This window comes from Meleagris gallopavo, chromosome Z, assembly GCF_000146605.3.
Source record: "Meleagris gallopavo isolate NT-WF06-2002-E0010 breed Aviagen turkey brand Nicholas breeding stock chromosome Z, Turkey_5.1, whole genome shotgun sequence".
In the NCBI taxonomy this organism is placed as follows: domain Eukaryota; kingdom Metazoa; phylum Chordata; class Aves; order Galliformes; family Phasianidae; genus Meleagris; species Meleagris gallopavo.
The window spans coordinates 15,534,851-15,549,955 of record NC_015041.2 but is presented as its reverse complement, the minus strand read 5'-3'; the positions used below and the strand labels follow the sequence as shown (position 1 = coordinate 15,549,955).

The window sequence follows — 15,105 nt, the reverse complement described above, 5'->3', positions numbered from 1 at the left end:
TTATGCTCCAGAACCCTCACCAGCTTTGTTTCCCTTCTTTGGACATGCTCCAGCACCTCAATGTTGTTCTTATATAATTAAAAATATATCAAAATATAAAATACATTAAATATATAAAACCAAGTATAGTAATAAACCTGCTAATCAGCATTACCTACCTAAACTCCAGTGTTTGTAGTTATTTGATTGGCATAGAAAATTTTGGAAGTTTGTGGAAAAAGAATTATTTCTGACTCAGTGAAAAGCAAGTACAGAAGCTTACCCATACACAAACTTCCTTGCTTCTAAGAAGATCTGATTTATCAGTTCTCTAGTTGGCGCAACAATAACGCATTGTGGTTCTTGCTGCTTTTGGAAGACACTTGCAGTTATACCATCTTTCATCATCTGGTCCACAATTGGTAGAAGAAAAGCTGCCTAAAACAAGCATCAATGTATGTTGTTTAGACTTAAAACATTGATTGGTCATATTAAAGCTGTGTATCAATCTTAAAGATAGAATGATACAGCATAGTATAAACTTCAAGAGAAACACTGCAAAAAGATTGAGCTCAACACATCATAGAAGGTCAAAACCTTCTCCCTGCTTAAGTATGAAAATATTTCTCTAGTCCTTAAGATTCAATACTGCAGGAACACCACCACACACTACTTTGAGTTCTTCAGGCAGTTCCACACATCATCCTGACACAGAGTACTAATTAAGCACCCTAGGATCAAATACTGTCCTGAGACACATACTTAGAAGCTTTATTATCATCAGCAAATCTCTAAGTTAACAAGATGTTATCAGTCTCTGGATTACTACAACAGCAGACCGGTTTATGATATCTGCATCGGCACTCCTGCTTCCAAATAAGTCTAGTTACACCCAAAACAGAACCTTTGTAGCCTCTCAAAAAAGCATTCAGAATATTTCTAATTTAAGGTTTTTGCACATTTCAGCTTCTGCCTTCCACAAGCAGAAGACACATTTTTCAAAACAGTAACTAACAACATATATATCAAAGCTAGAATTTCACACAATGCTAAAATTCAAAATAGTATGTTTAATAGCCAAGTATACAGAGCTGTCTGTGGTAACATTTGTATACATTAAACAGTTTAACAAGTTGAGACAACTATCAGCTTCTTAACTCTAGTCTCTGTATCCTTATAATGAATCACTTAAAACTAAGCATGGTGCAAATCAGACTTGGTAACACTCAGGACAACAAACAAGGACAACACACCATAGAAATCCAGCATAAGTTTAAAAAACAAAACAAAAAGAAGTCCCTCTCAATATGTTGTCATTTTCCTAATAAACAGTTTCCACAATGGCCTACACATCTGCTTTCAGCTTTTGTAAGTTCTCGATAACTGGTCTAGTCATTAGTTTAATGAAGTACTCAAAAAATAAATTAAAACTGAGAATGACTCTCAGTCTGTTCTGTGCTTATGATACACTTATCAAATGGCTTTTCTTGTACTGAAATGAGAAAAAATGCTTACTAACAAAAGAGTGCTTATTTTGAAGTCTGAGGTATTTACCTAAAACTTCAAAAACCTGAATGTAGAGTATGAATGAATGCTACAGAAAATGCTTACTGTTTTTCCTGATCCTGTCTGGGCACACGACATTAAATCCCGCCCTGCTTGTATAACTGGAATGCTGTACTTCTGCACTGGAGTAAGTTTTGAATATCCAGTTTTAGATATATTCTTCCTTAAACTCTGAGAGAAGTTAGCTTCTTCAAAAGCCTACAAGAGGAAAATAAAAAAAAAGTACTGTACAGTACACAACCATGCATGTTTAAAAAATGAGATACTTACTGTATCTGTACAGTAGTACACAGACACTAAGACAGACAACTCTGAAGAGGGGTCTCACTGGTCATCTAGATAACAAAGTTCCTAACAGCAGATGCCTCAAAGTATTCCTCAAGCTACTCACATTCTTGAAGTATTGTTGTCTGTACAGCAGTGAAGGACTTCAACTGGTCTTACTAAGAGAAAACCACACAGAAGCTATATACAACATCTGGATTCAAGCAGGAAACATGCACCATGGTACACTATGAAGCTGGATCACAACTCCTCTGCTTTGTTTCCTGTAGTAGACTTACTCTGATGTACTCTTATTGTCCGTACTAAAACTGCTAGAGAGCTAAAGCAACATCCCTATCCGGGAGCAAAAAGCACCATACAGAGAAAATACACTCTCACTTCCCCCCATCACCCTCCTCCCACTCCCTTCTCCTACCTCCCCTCCTTCTGCCCTTATCCTTCCTCCTAGAAGGAAGATGATCCTTTCCCTTTCTTTAAAAATCTAGCCACCTTGTGTTACGTGGAAGCGAAACTGCATATTACTTTTTAAACAGAAAATCACAGAATCACACTCAATACTTGAGAATAAAATGTTCACTAACCAGTAATGGTGTTGGAGGGTCAAGTCCTGACATCTCAACAGTGCATTCATCATACTTGTCAAAATTAATTCCTGACTGATAACGTGCAAAGATGGACTGTTCATCATCAGGTGGAGGAGGGGGCACGTAAGTCACCTTTGGACCTTAAGAACACAAGAATAAACAGCGTCAAGAAAATTAAGACTGTTCTAAGTATTGCACCACTGAAGTCATTAGTACTTTCCTTCACCTTATAGGAGACAAAGATACTCCATAAATGAATTCTACTAAAACTTCGCTTTATACTGCAAGACCTAAAACTCGCTTGCAGGTAACATAGGACTTTTGTAAAGACATTTTATAGTGCATTCTCACATTTGCTCAGGAATCTTACTTTGAAGAGATACTAACAGAAAGTATGTTAGTTCCTACACAGCTAACACAAAAATTCGTAATACTGTAAACTGTTTCTACCTTCCAACAATGAAATTATTAATATTAAAAATGTAATTCATTTGTCCCTGGTAGTTCATTTATACTTCAGCATTCTGTAAGGGACTTTGCAAGCTAATAAACTCAGATGTAAAAATGAATTATTTGATGTTCACTAAAAGGTTTGCAACAGAAGTATTTTCACACAAACCTCAAATTATAACAATTATAAACCAAAATTATACATACAAAATTAAGGAACTCATTATTTGTCCTCCTGCATTTCAGAGGTACAAGAAAGCCAAATAATGTCAAATTCTCCTGCAAACACACTCAAGATAAATAAACATCCTGATAGGCTGACACATTCAATACATGCTAGGAAGTTGTTATCCACTAAACATTTCAACATGATTTCCTGCACATAGAAATCATGATATTCTATTTACCAATCTTAACTTAGTTAAACACATCAAGTCTGTCTTCTGTACATAGCTTTTAGAAAGTGACATCTTACATGAATAACCTACTACTTCCCTAGCATTTTTCTGTAACTAATCACCACTTACAAGTGATAGCCAATTAATTTCTAATAGCTGTGTCTCAAATAGGTAACAATTAACGTTAGAAAGAAGAGAAAATCATTCCAAAGAGGAATTCCACAGCAGTTCATTCCAAAACTAATCACCTTTATTTAGCTGAGAACAATGACCATATTGCTCCAAAATTTAAAGATGAACACAGTTTAAACAGAGTTTAACAGGACATGCTTAACAATTCACATTACACAGTTCAGAGAATTATAAATTTACACAAACCACTAACTTCTGTTTCATGAACTGAATTGCAGCAGTCTTAAGAAATTGCTGAGTCAAAAGCAAATTAAAATTGACATGTTACTTATGAAGCTGCTTACCTCTTCCACAAACAATTTCTTCATAGCATCCTTTATTAACTCCTGCTAAATGAAGCAGTCCAAAGTTGCTTGTTTTAGAAAAAAAAATTCCTAAGAGAACTTTTAAATAAGGACCTTAATGAAAAAGAGTATCCAAAAACACTTTGAAAACTCAGCAGCATATTCTGTTATGACTGGCAGATTGAGTTTAAGTATTTAGCTAAGCATTGAAAAACTAATTATGAAAAGTTTAAATATACAAAAAATGATTTTCTTGAAATCTTGAAACCTACCCTCAAATTTCTTTACCAAAATGGAAAGCACAGCTGCATATTTTTCACTGATGACAGAACTGCATTTAGCCAATCTATCTAAAATGTATGATGTTATTTGCCATAACTTGAGCTTGCCTTAAAGTTTCATTTCAAACACTGTTACCATCTGAAATACACACAGATGATTTAAATTGAGCAGTCAAATCCACAAAAAACACTAAATTTGCTAGTCATTTTTAATCTTCACATTCTGGGACAAATTTTCCTTTCAATTCCACAGATGATTTCACTTTGTTAGCATTTTCCCCAAGTTAGCCACCTTTCTTCAAAAAAAAGTGAATGATGACCCCATAATCATCACCCACACTTTTAAGGAACTCTTCCAACTGGCAATTATTCACTCCCTTACACTTTACAAAATTCATGGCTTTGATGACAATTTGCATGACATTATCCTTTTCTAAAGTTTTTGCGCATAGATTTTCCTGATGTCTGATGCAGTAATATTTCATCAAGCATGAGTTACCAGTAGAAACTGCATCATGTCCTAATACTTTATAAATTCCTCTTTTTGATTTTTATTTTTTAATCAACCATCACCAGGGCATCATCAGTAATGATTCACTGACAAAGGTTTAAGAAAATGGCTTTAATTTTTTTATTGCTTCTTACAACTCAAAAGAGATCTAGTTGTATCTTCCAGTGGCACCAAAGAAGCTATTTCTTCAGTAATATTATATTCATTATTAATATCTCTAAGGAAATTCCAAGTCAACCCATTTTTGTAGCATCAGTATTTTCATCCATAAACCATAAAATTTGAGGTAGTGGCAGGGGGCATAGGTCGTAGTGTGAACTGAGCTGGGCCACAAGTAGCTCAACGGTTGGGCACATCTGTTGAATTCTGCATAGCTCTTATGCTCTTTTAATGCAAAACCTACTAACATACCAGAATATCCCATCTCTGCTGCAGCAGGTGTTGGAATGTCTGAAGTTACAGAAGATTTGGAAAACAATAATTTATGTTTCTCACACACAATTACTTACACTGCGCATGCTAAACTTCTATGGTTTCATCTCCCAAAGATGTAAAATTGTACTAGTAACACTCTAATGGAACTTCCCCCAAAAAAGTGGGGGAAGAAACAGCAGCATGACTACTTATTGTCCTTTTTGAGAAACTGAACAGTGATATTACGAATGGAAAAAGGGACTTCGATTTTTAGTCCAACCAGCTAAGCAAGTTGATTAAATACTCAGAGACAACCTGTGTAAGCTCCAAGATTTTTTAATTTACAAGCAAGGGAATTGCTCCCCTAGAAAGAACCGCAGGTAATCTGTTAGAAAATGGTATGTCTACCTAATGGGAATTGCAGGAAAATATGTAATTAAGAATACTCTGAATGCTGCATGCCACATATTCCAGGGAATTTGTACTGAATCATTTTAGAAGACTTGATTCTGAGTTAGCATTCTGTACATAGCAAAGCAGCTGTTTCACTGTGGTCTATTGAGACTCAGCCCTTGCCGCCTCCCACTCCCCCCCCACAGAGATATGTGCTTGCAGGTATTTTGTTAACATACAATAGGAAAGACAGCTGCTTCATTCCTATTTTTGCTACATTTATACGCCCTTCTTAATATTTTATATACTATACATGGACTTTCAAATTGAATATAGAATGTACTTGAGAGATAAATACATCTCAGACATTAGAGAATATATTTAGCCCACATGTGACCCTTTTAAGACAAGGGTTTGTCTTAGAAATATTTTCTGACAATAAATTTTTGTGAACCATAGTATTGATGGGGAGGGAGGGGGGGCGAGAGGGGACAGATATTCTAACATTGAAGGGAAAAACCTAAACTTTTTTTTTAAAACACAGTCTGGAGGGGTCATTATCTACAGTCATTCTAGAAGAAGACAGAACGAACCTGAGAAAAATGCTAAGGACAACGAAGACACTTCATTACGTAGGAAATGGACATAGCGTAACACAGATGGGAAAGATTCTGAGTAGCAAAGAAAACCTCTCTTTGGGACATGCCCCAGCCATCTGCTAAGAGTCAACAAAAAGGAAGGGTGAGTATCCTACTGGGGCACAGAGAAAACCCTCAAGTACATAACTAAGTTTAGAAATCTCTGCCTCCAACACCCTACTTACTGTAAACCTCATGTGAACCCTGCCATTCTTGAATCTTTAACTAAGTTGCTGTATTTGACTGTAGTATAGTGTTGAACCGCTGTGTTAAATTGGCTAATGATTAAGTGCTGATGAAGTGCTACTAAGAATCACACAACCTAACTTTGTAAGTCACCATAAAAGTATTAGTAATTCCTATATGGGTGCTAAATCAGTTGTGGAAAATTCTGATTCTGAACAGCATGAAAACAAGTCGTCTAACTGTTGCAATAGGTCCTTAATTTCCAGTGGGGGAAAACTAAACTAACATCATTTACCAAAGCTCTGACAGTACTGCTTTGCTATACACATCAGCAATGAGAAAATCCAAGACACAAATCATGCTACTAAAAACATCTCACCTGCAGGACCTCCAACTGCTCCACTTACTCCTGGGGCAAAGGGGCTGCCACGCAGAGGACTGTTTCTTATCTCACTGTTAAAACCTGTAAGAAATACAAAGCATAGTAAGGTAGACATCTAAAATTAGTTTTATAAAACATTATGCCCAATGCTAGTATTATAGGACCACATAATATCCAGAGCTGGAAGAGACCCACAAGGATCAAGTCCTCTGCCTCCAGACAGGATTACCCAAAGTTCCAATCTTTTGATTGAGTACACTATTCAAATGCTCCTTGAACTCCAGCAGTTTCGTGCCATGACTGCTGCCCTGGGGAGCCTGCTCCAGTGCCTCACTACCCAATCTCTGACATAGATCCTTTTCCTAACACCCAATCTGACTGTCCTGACACAGCTCCATGCAATTCCCTTAGGTCCTGCTGCTTTCACTGGTCAGCACCAGCACCGTTGCTTCCCCTTGTGAGGATAAATCCCTGATACCATTATGACAAAATCCATGGTGCAATATACCTAGGAGATTTTTTATAATTTTTACCTATTCTGTATTATTTCCAGTGATATGAACTTGCAAAGATGGTACCCAACACATCTGAAGAAATAAAGCTATTTCATAACCTTATACTTTTAGTTCTCAAAGAGTAATCAAATCAAAAAGAATGACCTAAGGTACAGACCCACACAAACCAGTCAACATAAAACTTACACTTGCTTTGCCCAAAGATGCCAGGAATGTCTCTAAAACCTTGTTCTTGCATACCAGGATCATTTGCGGAGTTCCCCTCTTGAAAATCTGCATCACGACACATAACACCTTAGTTTGTCCAATTTTGCACATACACATCAAGTGACCTTTATTTGATTATCCTGTGAAGTCCTTGCTTTACTTGTATTTTTTTATTGGAATTAACAAAGCTATATGAATTGCCCAAACATGAAAAACAAGTTATTTTTTTTCCTAAAAATACAAAGGAAGTCTACTGCCCTCTTGTATTGCATCTTGCCAGAACAAAACCTAAGATTAAGTCTTCGCTCTTCTTGTTAATCCAAAGGAAAACTGGTCTTCTCCATTTCACGAGTAGTACCATAGTGAGATAGCACTGCAGTTTCTACCTGCTATCCCACATTACTACTCTTATTTCCTCAACAGTCCTTAATGCTCACATTAACCCAGATTACCAATAAGTCTTACATTTACTGTGTGGACACAATGTATTTCTGGCTTTTCAAGTCAGGAGCAAAAACACTCTACAGTTCATAGGAGTTGTACTAGACTGTGTAACGTAAAGCCCACTACTATTAGTGTAAGCCAAAACAAAACTGAGAAACTCTCAAAAGCAAATTCTATTTTATTGTACCATTTTAATGCACCACGCATCTATTACTATTTACTTATTAATCTTTACAACTGGAAATTTGTTCTGCCATTTTGCAGTGACAAAAATCATTATGCTGGTTTCAGCAGAGATGATTTATTTTCTTCATAGTGTCTGATATGATACTATGTTTGTCTTTGGGAGGAAAAATACACTGATAACACACTGACTGATGTTTTAGTTGTTGTTGAGCAGAGCTGCATAGAGACAAGGATGTTTCAGTTTTTCAGCTTGTCCTGTTATCTTGCCAACCAAAGGACTCAGGAACAAGGAACTGGGAGGGTTGGAACATGAACAGCTAACTTCAACAAGGGAATATTACATATTATAGGCATATTCAACTAGGCATAGACATATTATATGACATCATGTGAAAAACAAATATAAAACTGAGAAGAGCTGACCAGGGGAGCAGCTCCTGCTCTGGGATTGCCTGGGCATTAGTCAACAGGTGGTGACCAATCGCACTGTGCATCACTTTCCTACAAATACTTATGTACTACTATCCTTACTATTATTTATCTCTTCCTTCTCTGTCTTAGTAATCAGTTTTTACTTTAACATACGAATTCTATTTCTCTTTTTTTCTCCAATTCTTTTCTCTATTCCACTTGGAGATGGGAGAGTGAGGGAAATTCTGTGGTGTTTAGCTGATCATATTCTGCTAGATGAGACCAAGTTCTCCTGCAATGCCTGTAGCTCCTTCACCACTGCTCAGTGAATACTGACTCATAAATAGCCCACAATTTGAGTTTTTCCAAATGCAAAACAAAAATTGCATTTTAAAGGAAATGGACTAAGTATAAACATTCTTAAGTATTACAGACCTTAAATACAGGTTTAGAGTTATTTTCACAAGTGTTAGTATTAGCCCTCAAGTCACAAACACTCACATGGATCTGATACAATAAAGCTGAGTATAGAAATAAGGAAAACAATTATCAAATACAAACAGTCACAGAACAAAACACTGCAGGAAGTTACCTCTGCTTCCAGAACTTCTCCCTCTACCAAATCCAGTTACTGGTTGATCTTCTCTGTTCAGACATAGAACAGAATCTACACGTAGGAAAATAAATCAACAATCAAAATCATCTTTGACTGTAGGGTAATTGGGCATTCTGTTTTGTTAAATGAACTCCACGTTAAAATTACAGAATCATTCAGGATGAAAAGGACCTCACATCTTTGATTCAGTCTCCCACTCAGAATCAATATCCAATTTTCACCATGGTGCTCAGAACTTTGTTCAGGCAGATCTTAAAAACCTCTCAGAATGGAGACAGAACAGCCTCTCTAAAAACTTCCTTCAATGCTGGAATGCCCTCACGGAAATTATAAAAAGTCCAAAAATCTTTTATTCTAACTTGTGTCTGTTTTCCTCTGTTCTCGTTTTGCATGTCAATAAAGAACCTGGATACACATTCTCAGTAATCTCATAAGCAAAGGAAGGCTGTTGAATGGCCAGCCCAAAGCCCTTCAGCTCCTGCTGCCTCCTTGATGCCCTGGTCAGAGACATTGCTAGGAAGCACCCTGGACTTGTGATTATTCTGATTATTACCTGCTTCTAGTAGCTCAGGTTGGCAGCAACAAAATCGATGGGAGAAGCCCAAGGGCTGTCAAAAGGGACCTTAGGGCAGTTAGCTGAAGGAGTAGAACTCAGGTGTTTTCCTCAACTCCTTTAGTAGCAGGGAAGAATACTGAGAGGAACAGGAAAACCAACACGATCAAGATATGGCTAAGAGGCTCATGCCATCAAAGGAATTTTTTTTTTCCCCCCAATTATGGAGTGGTTTATACAGCACCAGGCCTGCTGCCTCAAAAAGACAGGGTTCACCTGCCTCAAAGGGGGAAAAGGATTCTAGCCCAGGAGTTGTCAGGGCTTGTTAAACTAAATATTAAGGGGGGAAGAAAATATAACCAGGCTCACTAGAGATAAGCTTGGGACAGCACGCTACAGTTGAGGGTGAGACAACGGCCCAGCTGAAGTACGCCTACACTGCTGTTGATAAACTACTGGATGGGATGCTGCAATCAGACTGGCTGTGTGCTAGTGAGATCCCTCGGTCTGCTTTATGAGGTGCTAAGTACAACGAAACATATCTGAAACACTTCTAAACCAATACACACACCATGAGAAATAAGCAAGAAGAGCTAGAAACCTTGCCTCAGTCCAGTGCTACATCATCACTGCTGTATGTGAAACCAGCCCTGTGAATGGTGTGATGGATGGTAACAAGACTTTTCAGAAAGAGGTAGGCAGAGCAGGACAGTGACACTATATGTTGTGCAGAGGCTGGACTGTATGGAGCTGACACTTGTCAACAACTTGGTTGACAGCCTCTAGGTAAGGATTAAGGGACATGAAAACAAAGGAAATGTCACTGGGGGAGTCTACCATAGACCACAAGGCCAGGATGATGACACTGATTTACTACTCTTTAAGGAACTCAGAGGGACTACAAGCTCAATTTCCTTTGTCTTTACGAAGCACTTAATTGACAAACTTAAACTGGAAACACCACACAGGTGATATTAACGGATGCAGGAGATTCCTAAAACAACATCCTGATGAAGACTTGCTGGTACAGGTACTGTGGGAAAGGAAAGGAGCAATAAAAAAAAAAGTGTCCTCATAGCTGTTCCTCACAAACAGAGAAGGCCTCAGGGGTAAAGGGACGAATGGTGGTCATCTTGGCCATAGTGACCAAGAAGTATTAAATTCAAAATCTTTTGCGATAAGAGGAAAACTGCCAGCAAAACCTCAACCCTGAATATAAGGAGGGAACTAGTTATTAACAATCCCTGGGAAACAGCTTTTGAAGGCACCAGTATGTCAGCATTGCCTACTCTAAGTATCATCTCCTGAATGCACAGGAATCAGGCAAATCCACAATGCAGAAATCAAGTAGGTGGGGCAGAAGGCCAGCTTGTCTCAACAGGGATCTTCTTCTAAAGAAGTGGCAGAAAAAGAAAGCACACAGCTGCTGGACGCAAGGTCAAGCCACACGTGATGACTACAGGGATGATGTTCACATCTGCAGGGAAAAAATTTGTACAGCCAAAGCTTTTAAAAGTTGAAGTTAGTCATTACTGTGGTAAACAACAAAAAGCGTTTTTTTAAAATACATTAACAACAAAAGGAGGACCAGAGAGAACATTGGTTTGTTCTTGATGAATGTTTAATCAATGGATATACAGATGGTGTTTAATCAATGGATATACAGATGGTGTTTAATCAATGGATATACAGATGGTACAGATATATATCCAGGAGCTGGGCTAATAGAATTTATATTGGAGAAATAAGAGAAAGTCACTCACCCTGTCCTGGGCTCACGAGATGAACTCCTAATGGAGCAGATCTCCAGAGAGAGATCCTTCCCCACTGGCAGTCAGCTCTTAAATGGGTCTAGGAGAGGTGGAGCCAGGCTCCACCCCTTCCTGCAGCACAGGTGAATTGCCTTCACCTGTGCTCCCATGGCTGACTCATTGCTCGCCTCAGGTGATCAATCAAAGGTTCAGGCCATGATTCAGCAGCCCCATACAATGAGAATGCTCATCTCACAACAAGGACAAAGACAAAGCATGAGACATTTAGTGCCTTCTTTGCCTCTGTCTTCAACACTGATGAACTCAGGGACCCCAGATGCCCCAAACTGGAAGACATGGTCCTCAGCTAACTACTCATCCAAACCCAAACTTATACAGGATTTGCTGCTCCACCTGGATTCAGGTAAGTTTATTGGGCCCAATGGATTTCATCCCAGAGTATTCAAAGGGCTGGATAATTGAGAGATCTCAATTCTTTTTCAAGGGTCTCGAGACTTTGGAGTGGTATCAATTGACTGTATGCAGCTTGGGTTCCCAAGAGGGGAAAGAAAACCCACAGCAAAAAAACTGCATTTCAACACTGGATCAAGTTGAGAAGAGGGCTAGAGGATGCCTATGCAACTGGTGCACTGTCACCTTTAATTCACAGTCTGTGAAATTAAGGTAAGCCACAGTAATCAATTTCAGTGTTTAACAGCTACAGTAACACATTAATGGAGGAAATAAGGAACAAGATTTATTCAATATTCAACTAAATCCATACGTAACAAAGCACATTAGAACTCAGCTGACAGCATGAACAAGGTCAGCACACTATATGTGAATGTGGAACAATAAGAAACTACTACAGAATGCAACAGGGTGTCCTTAAATGGCTATGCTAGGGGCACATACAGCTGCCTCCCAAAACAAAACAGCATCACTCAGCAACAGCTTTGCAACTAGCACACATATTTCAGTATCTATTAAGGTACCAGTAAAAAGGTTGCTACTTCTAATGTTTTGTCCAAAAGCAAGGCTTAATAATCCCCAAAACTACAAATTTGAACTGCACAATCCTACCTCTGCTCCCAGAATAACCTCCAATGTCGCGCTGCATATGCAGATTTCTGTTAGGTCCTTCATTAGCACCTGGTAGAGTAAATAAAGCTTTTGACACTGTCTCCCACAGCATTCTCATATACAAACCAATGAAATTCACCCTACATAACCGGAAACTAAGGAGTACTTCTGGGCCCCAAAGATTGCAATCAATAGCATAAACTCCAGGCAGAATACCCCAGAGTCTGTTAATGGAGCCAAAAGAATTTACCATCTTCAATCAAGTCTTGGATCAAGTGACAGAGTGTACCCTCTACAAGTCTGCACACTTCTTTCAAACATCAGCTGAAGCACAATTCGTTAACTGTAAGTTAAAAGTTTTCAAGAGATAAAGGTTTATCCAGCCCTTTCTGGGGAGTTAAAAAAAAAAAACATCAATACCTGTTCTCTGAATTCTCAACTTCTAACAGTTCAAGTAACAGAACTGACTTCTAGGTCTTGCCCATCCTAATTTTCCAACATCTTGCAAATAAGTAATTAGATAAAAAAAATAATCTCCTTTTTACCTGCACACTGAAAGGCAGGAGAATGACGCATCAACAATAAACATACTGCCTTGTTCTAAATGCTCATAAAAAAATGAATCTATCTGTGCTAAGCATGACATGTTAAAATAGTTTAGGTTGTGCTTCCACAGCTGTTTGAACTAAATATGAACTATTTATTTTTATCTCAGACAATTTCACTGAAGTTAAAGTATTTACATGCAGTTTCAGCAAAGATCATTCCTAAGAATAAAAAACAACGAGAACTCCTTGATGCCCTATCCCACCTTCTCTCAGTTTTAAGCAAAATTTGTTTCCTGATCTGGCTACCATCACTCCAAGTAAGTGCTGGACACACTGCCTCTAGCAACATCAGCATTGCCTATCCTAACTAAAACTTCTGTTCAAGTTTAAAAAGGCATAATCTTCATGAAACCAAGAGTACTTTATGGAAACTTACAAAGTTAAAATTACATCTTATTTAGATGTGTTGTTTAGATTTTATTTATTGTTTGTTTTGTTTCTTAGCGTGCCAACAGCTTCCTGTGATTTTTTTTGGTTCTCATTAAAATTGTCAGGAAGTATCTTGACAGGCCTGCTCAACAATGCATGTAGTATTTATTCATTTTCAACACTATTTATAACAGGCATTTGTGGAAATGGTTACCCAGCTGTCATCCATTCACTTTAAATTATACAATGTATTCAACACCAACTACGGTAAACACAGGAGTGAGGGACATAAGTCAAACTTATGCCTTGTATTATTCGTACAATTTGTTTTTGCTTATTGCATGGGGGAACACAGGAAAACATTAAAAAAAAACAAGAATAGTACCACGTTACATCTTTAAACTTTTCAAGTCATCAGCTTCCCCAAATGTCAGTAAAAGCTTAAGTAGTTTTTACATACCGAGTGAGCCTTTATTCTGACTAAAGCCAAAGAAGTGGCTGTTTGGTCTACCTGGGAAGCCAGACAAGGGGCTGCTTGGTCTGCTGGAGAAGTGGAGGGATGGGCTGTTTGGTCTGCCAGAGTTAGCCTACAGGGGAAAAAAAGGGACATCACAATGTTACCTTCAAGCCAAGCAAAGTATATGTGAACTAAAGGTGCATTTAGTTGCTAAGTCTCCTATTTGAAATAAAGTGTCTTCTGTACCCATGCGCACAGTCTTTCAAATTGTTCTGCTCAAAGTTTCTTAAACTTCACTACACTGAAGTGCATAATGTTCATACACAAATGTCACCAAAACCAAGTTATATACAACCAGTACGAAGACAAGATTATCGTGCCTCCTGTCTGACTTGTAGAGGCATCAACTTCACTTTGCTAACAAACATTTAAAGCCCATTAAAAACATGTGTTGCCCAAAGCAATAGTGCAGTCTTTTACAGTACTTTTTTCCTCCAATTTAAGCTTAGGAAAGTTTCAGACTACAAGTACCATGAATAAGACTATTTCCATCAGCTTCACAACTGCATTCCCTTCTTCTTCCACAGCATGCTTACAGATTATCCTTAGGTATTTTAAAGATGTCAGTCTCTCAATTTATTCAAAGATTCAAATACCCCATCTGAAACAGTTCAGAATAGCCTAATTTTCACATTGTACCACTGTTTTATTTCCAGCAAAGCCCAGGTTTAAATTTCTCCTGTTTAATACAGATTAGACATATATTAGTAGGCCAAAGCACTAGGTGATAGAGGAACATCAAAAAAATTACCAACATTTTTACTTCCAGATCATTTTTTTTTATTTTACTACAACTTACATACTTTTCTTGTTGCAGCTACCAACCATTACAGGAAACTAACCTCAAACCAACAAAATCATCATTCTGATAGTACACGCTACTACTTCTTTAGGCAACCGTACTTTCAGCTTGGCACCCATTTGAATAACCCATTCATCTCTCCTTACCACCCATTCCTCAAGGCTCATTTGTAAGAGCTGTAAGACCAACGCCAACTATCGAAGACTCCTAACAGGTCCTCCTGAAATTTATAGCAGTTTCTTCTGATATTCGTTCATTCCACAAGTAGTAAAATATTATTTAGCTATCTCTCATTACACTCCTCTATCTCACCCTTTACTTCACACCAAAGCATTTAACTGCCATGTAATAAAACAGCAAGATTGCATACGAGTCACTTATACAGAAGGCTCAGCCACCTCTCCGTGCAGCCCAAGCCAGGCTCTGACACCTCAGGCACGGCCGTTCCCTCCCCAGGCAGCTCCATGCCCTCGGCTTCCACAGCACTGCCCGGCACCTCC

General features: G+C 38.2%; 1 protein-coding gene across 1 annotated transcript in view; it reads right to left on the bottom strand.

Annotated features, from left to right (window-relative positions):
- Positions 1 to 255: 255 nt before the first annotated feature.
- The window catches only part of DDX4 (DEAD-box helicase 4), a 21,233-nt gene continuing 6,383 nt past the window's right edge, over positions 256 to 15,105 (bottom strand). The window contains exons 4-12 of the mRNA XM_019610183.1: positions 13,747 to 13,873; positions 12,310 to 12,378; positions 8,899 to 8,973; positions 7,245 to 7,331; positions 6,541 to 6,624; positions 3,739 to 3,783; positions 2,412 to 2,554; positions 1,591 to 1,743; positions 256 to 417 (exon numbers count right to left, since the gene is read on the bottom strand). Of these exons, the coding sequence (XP_019465728.1) occupies positions 259 to 417; positions 1,591 to 1,743; positions 2,412 to 2,554; positions 3,739 to 3,783; positions 6,541 to 6,624; positions 7,245 to 7,331; positions 8,899 to 8,973; positions 12,310 to 12,378; positions 13,747 to 13,873 (942 nt within the window). The 3' untranslated portion in view covers positions 256 to 258. The remainder of the gene's footprint in view (positions 418 to 1,590; positions 1,744 to 2,411; positions 2,555 to 3,738; positions 3,784 to 6,540; positions 6,625 to 7,244; positions 7,332 to 8,898; positions 8,974 to 12,309; positions 12,379 to 13,746; positions 13,874 to 15,105) is intronic.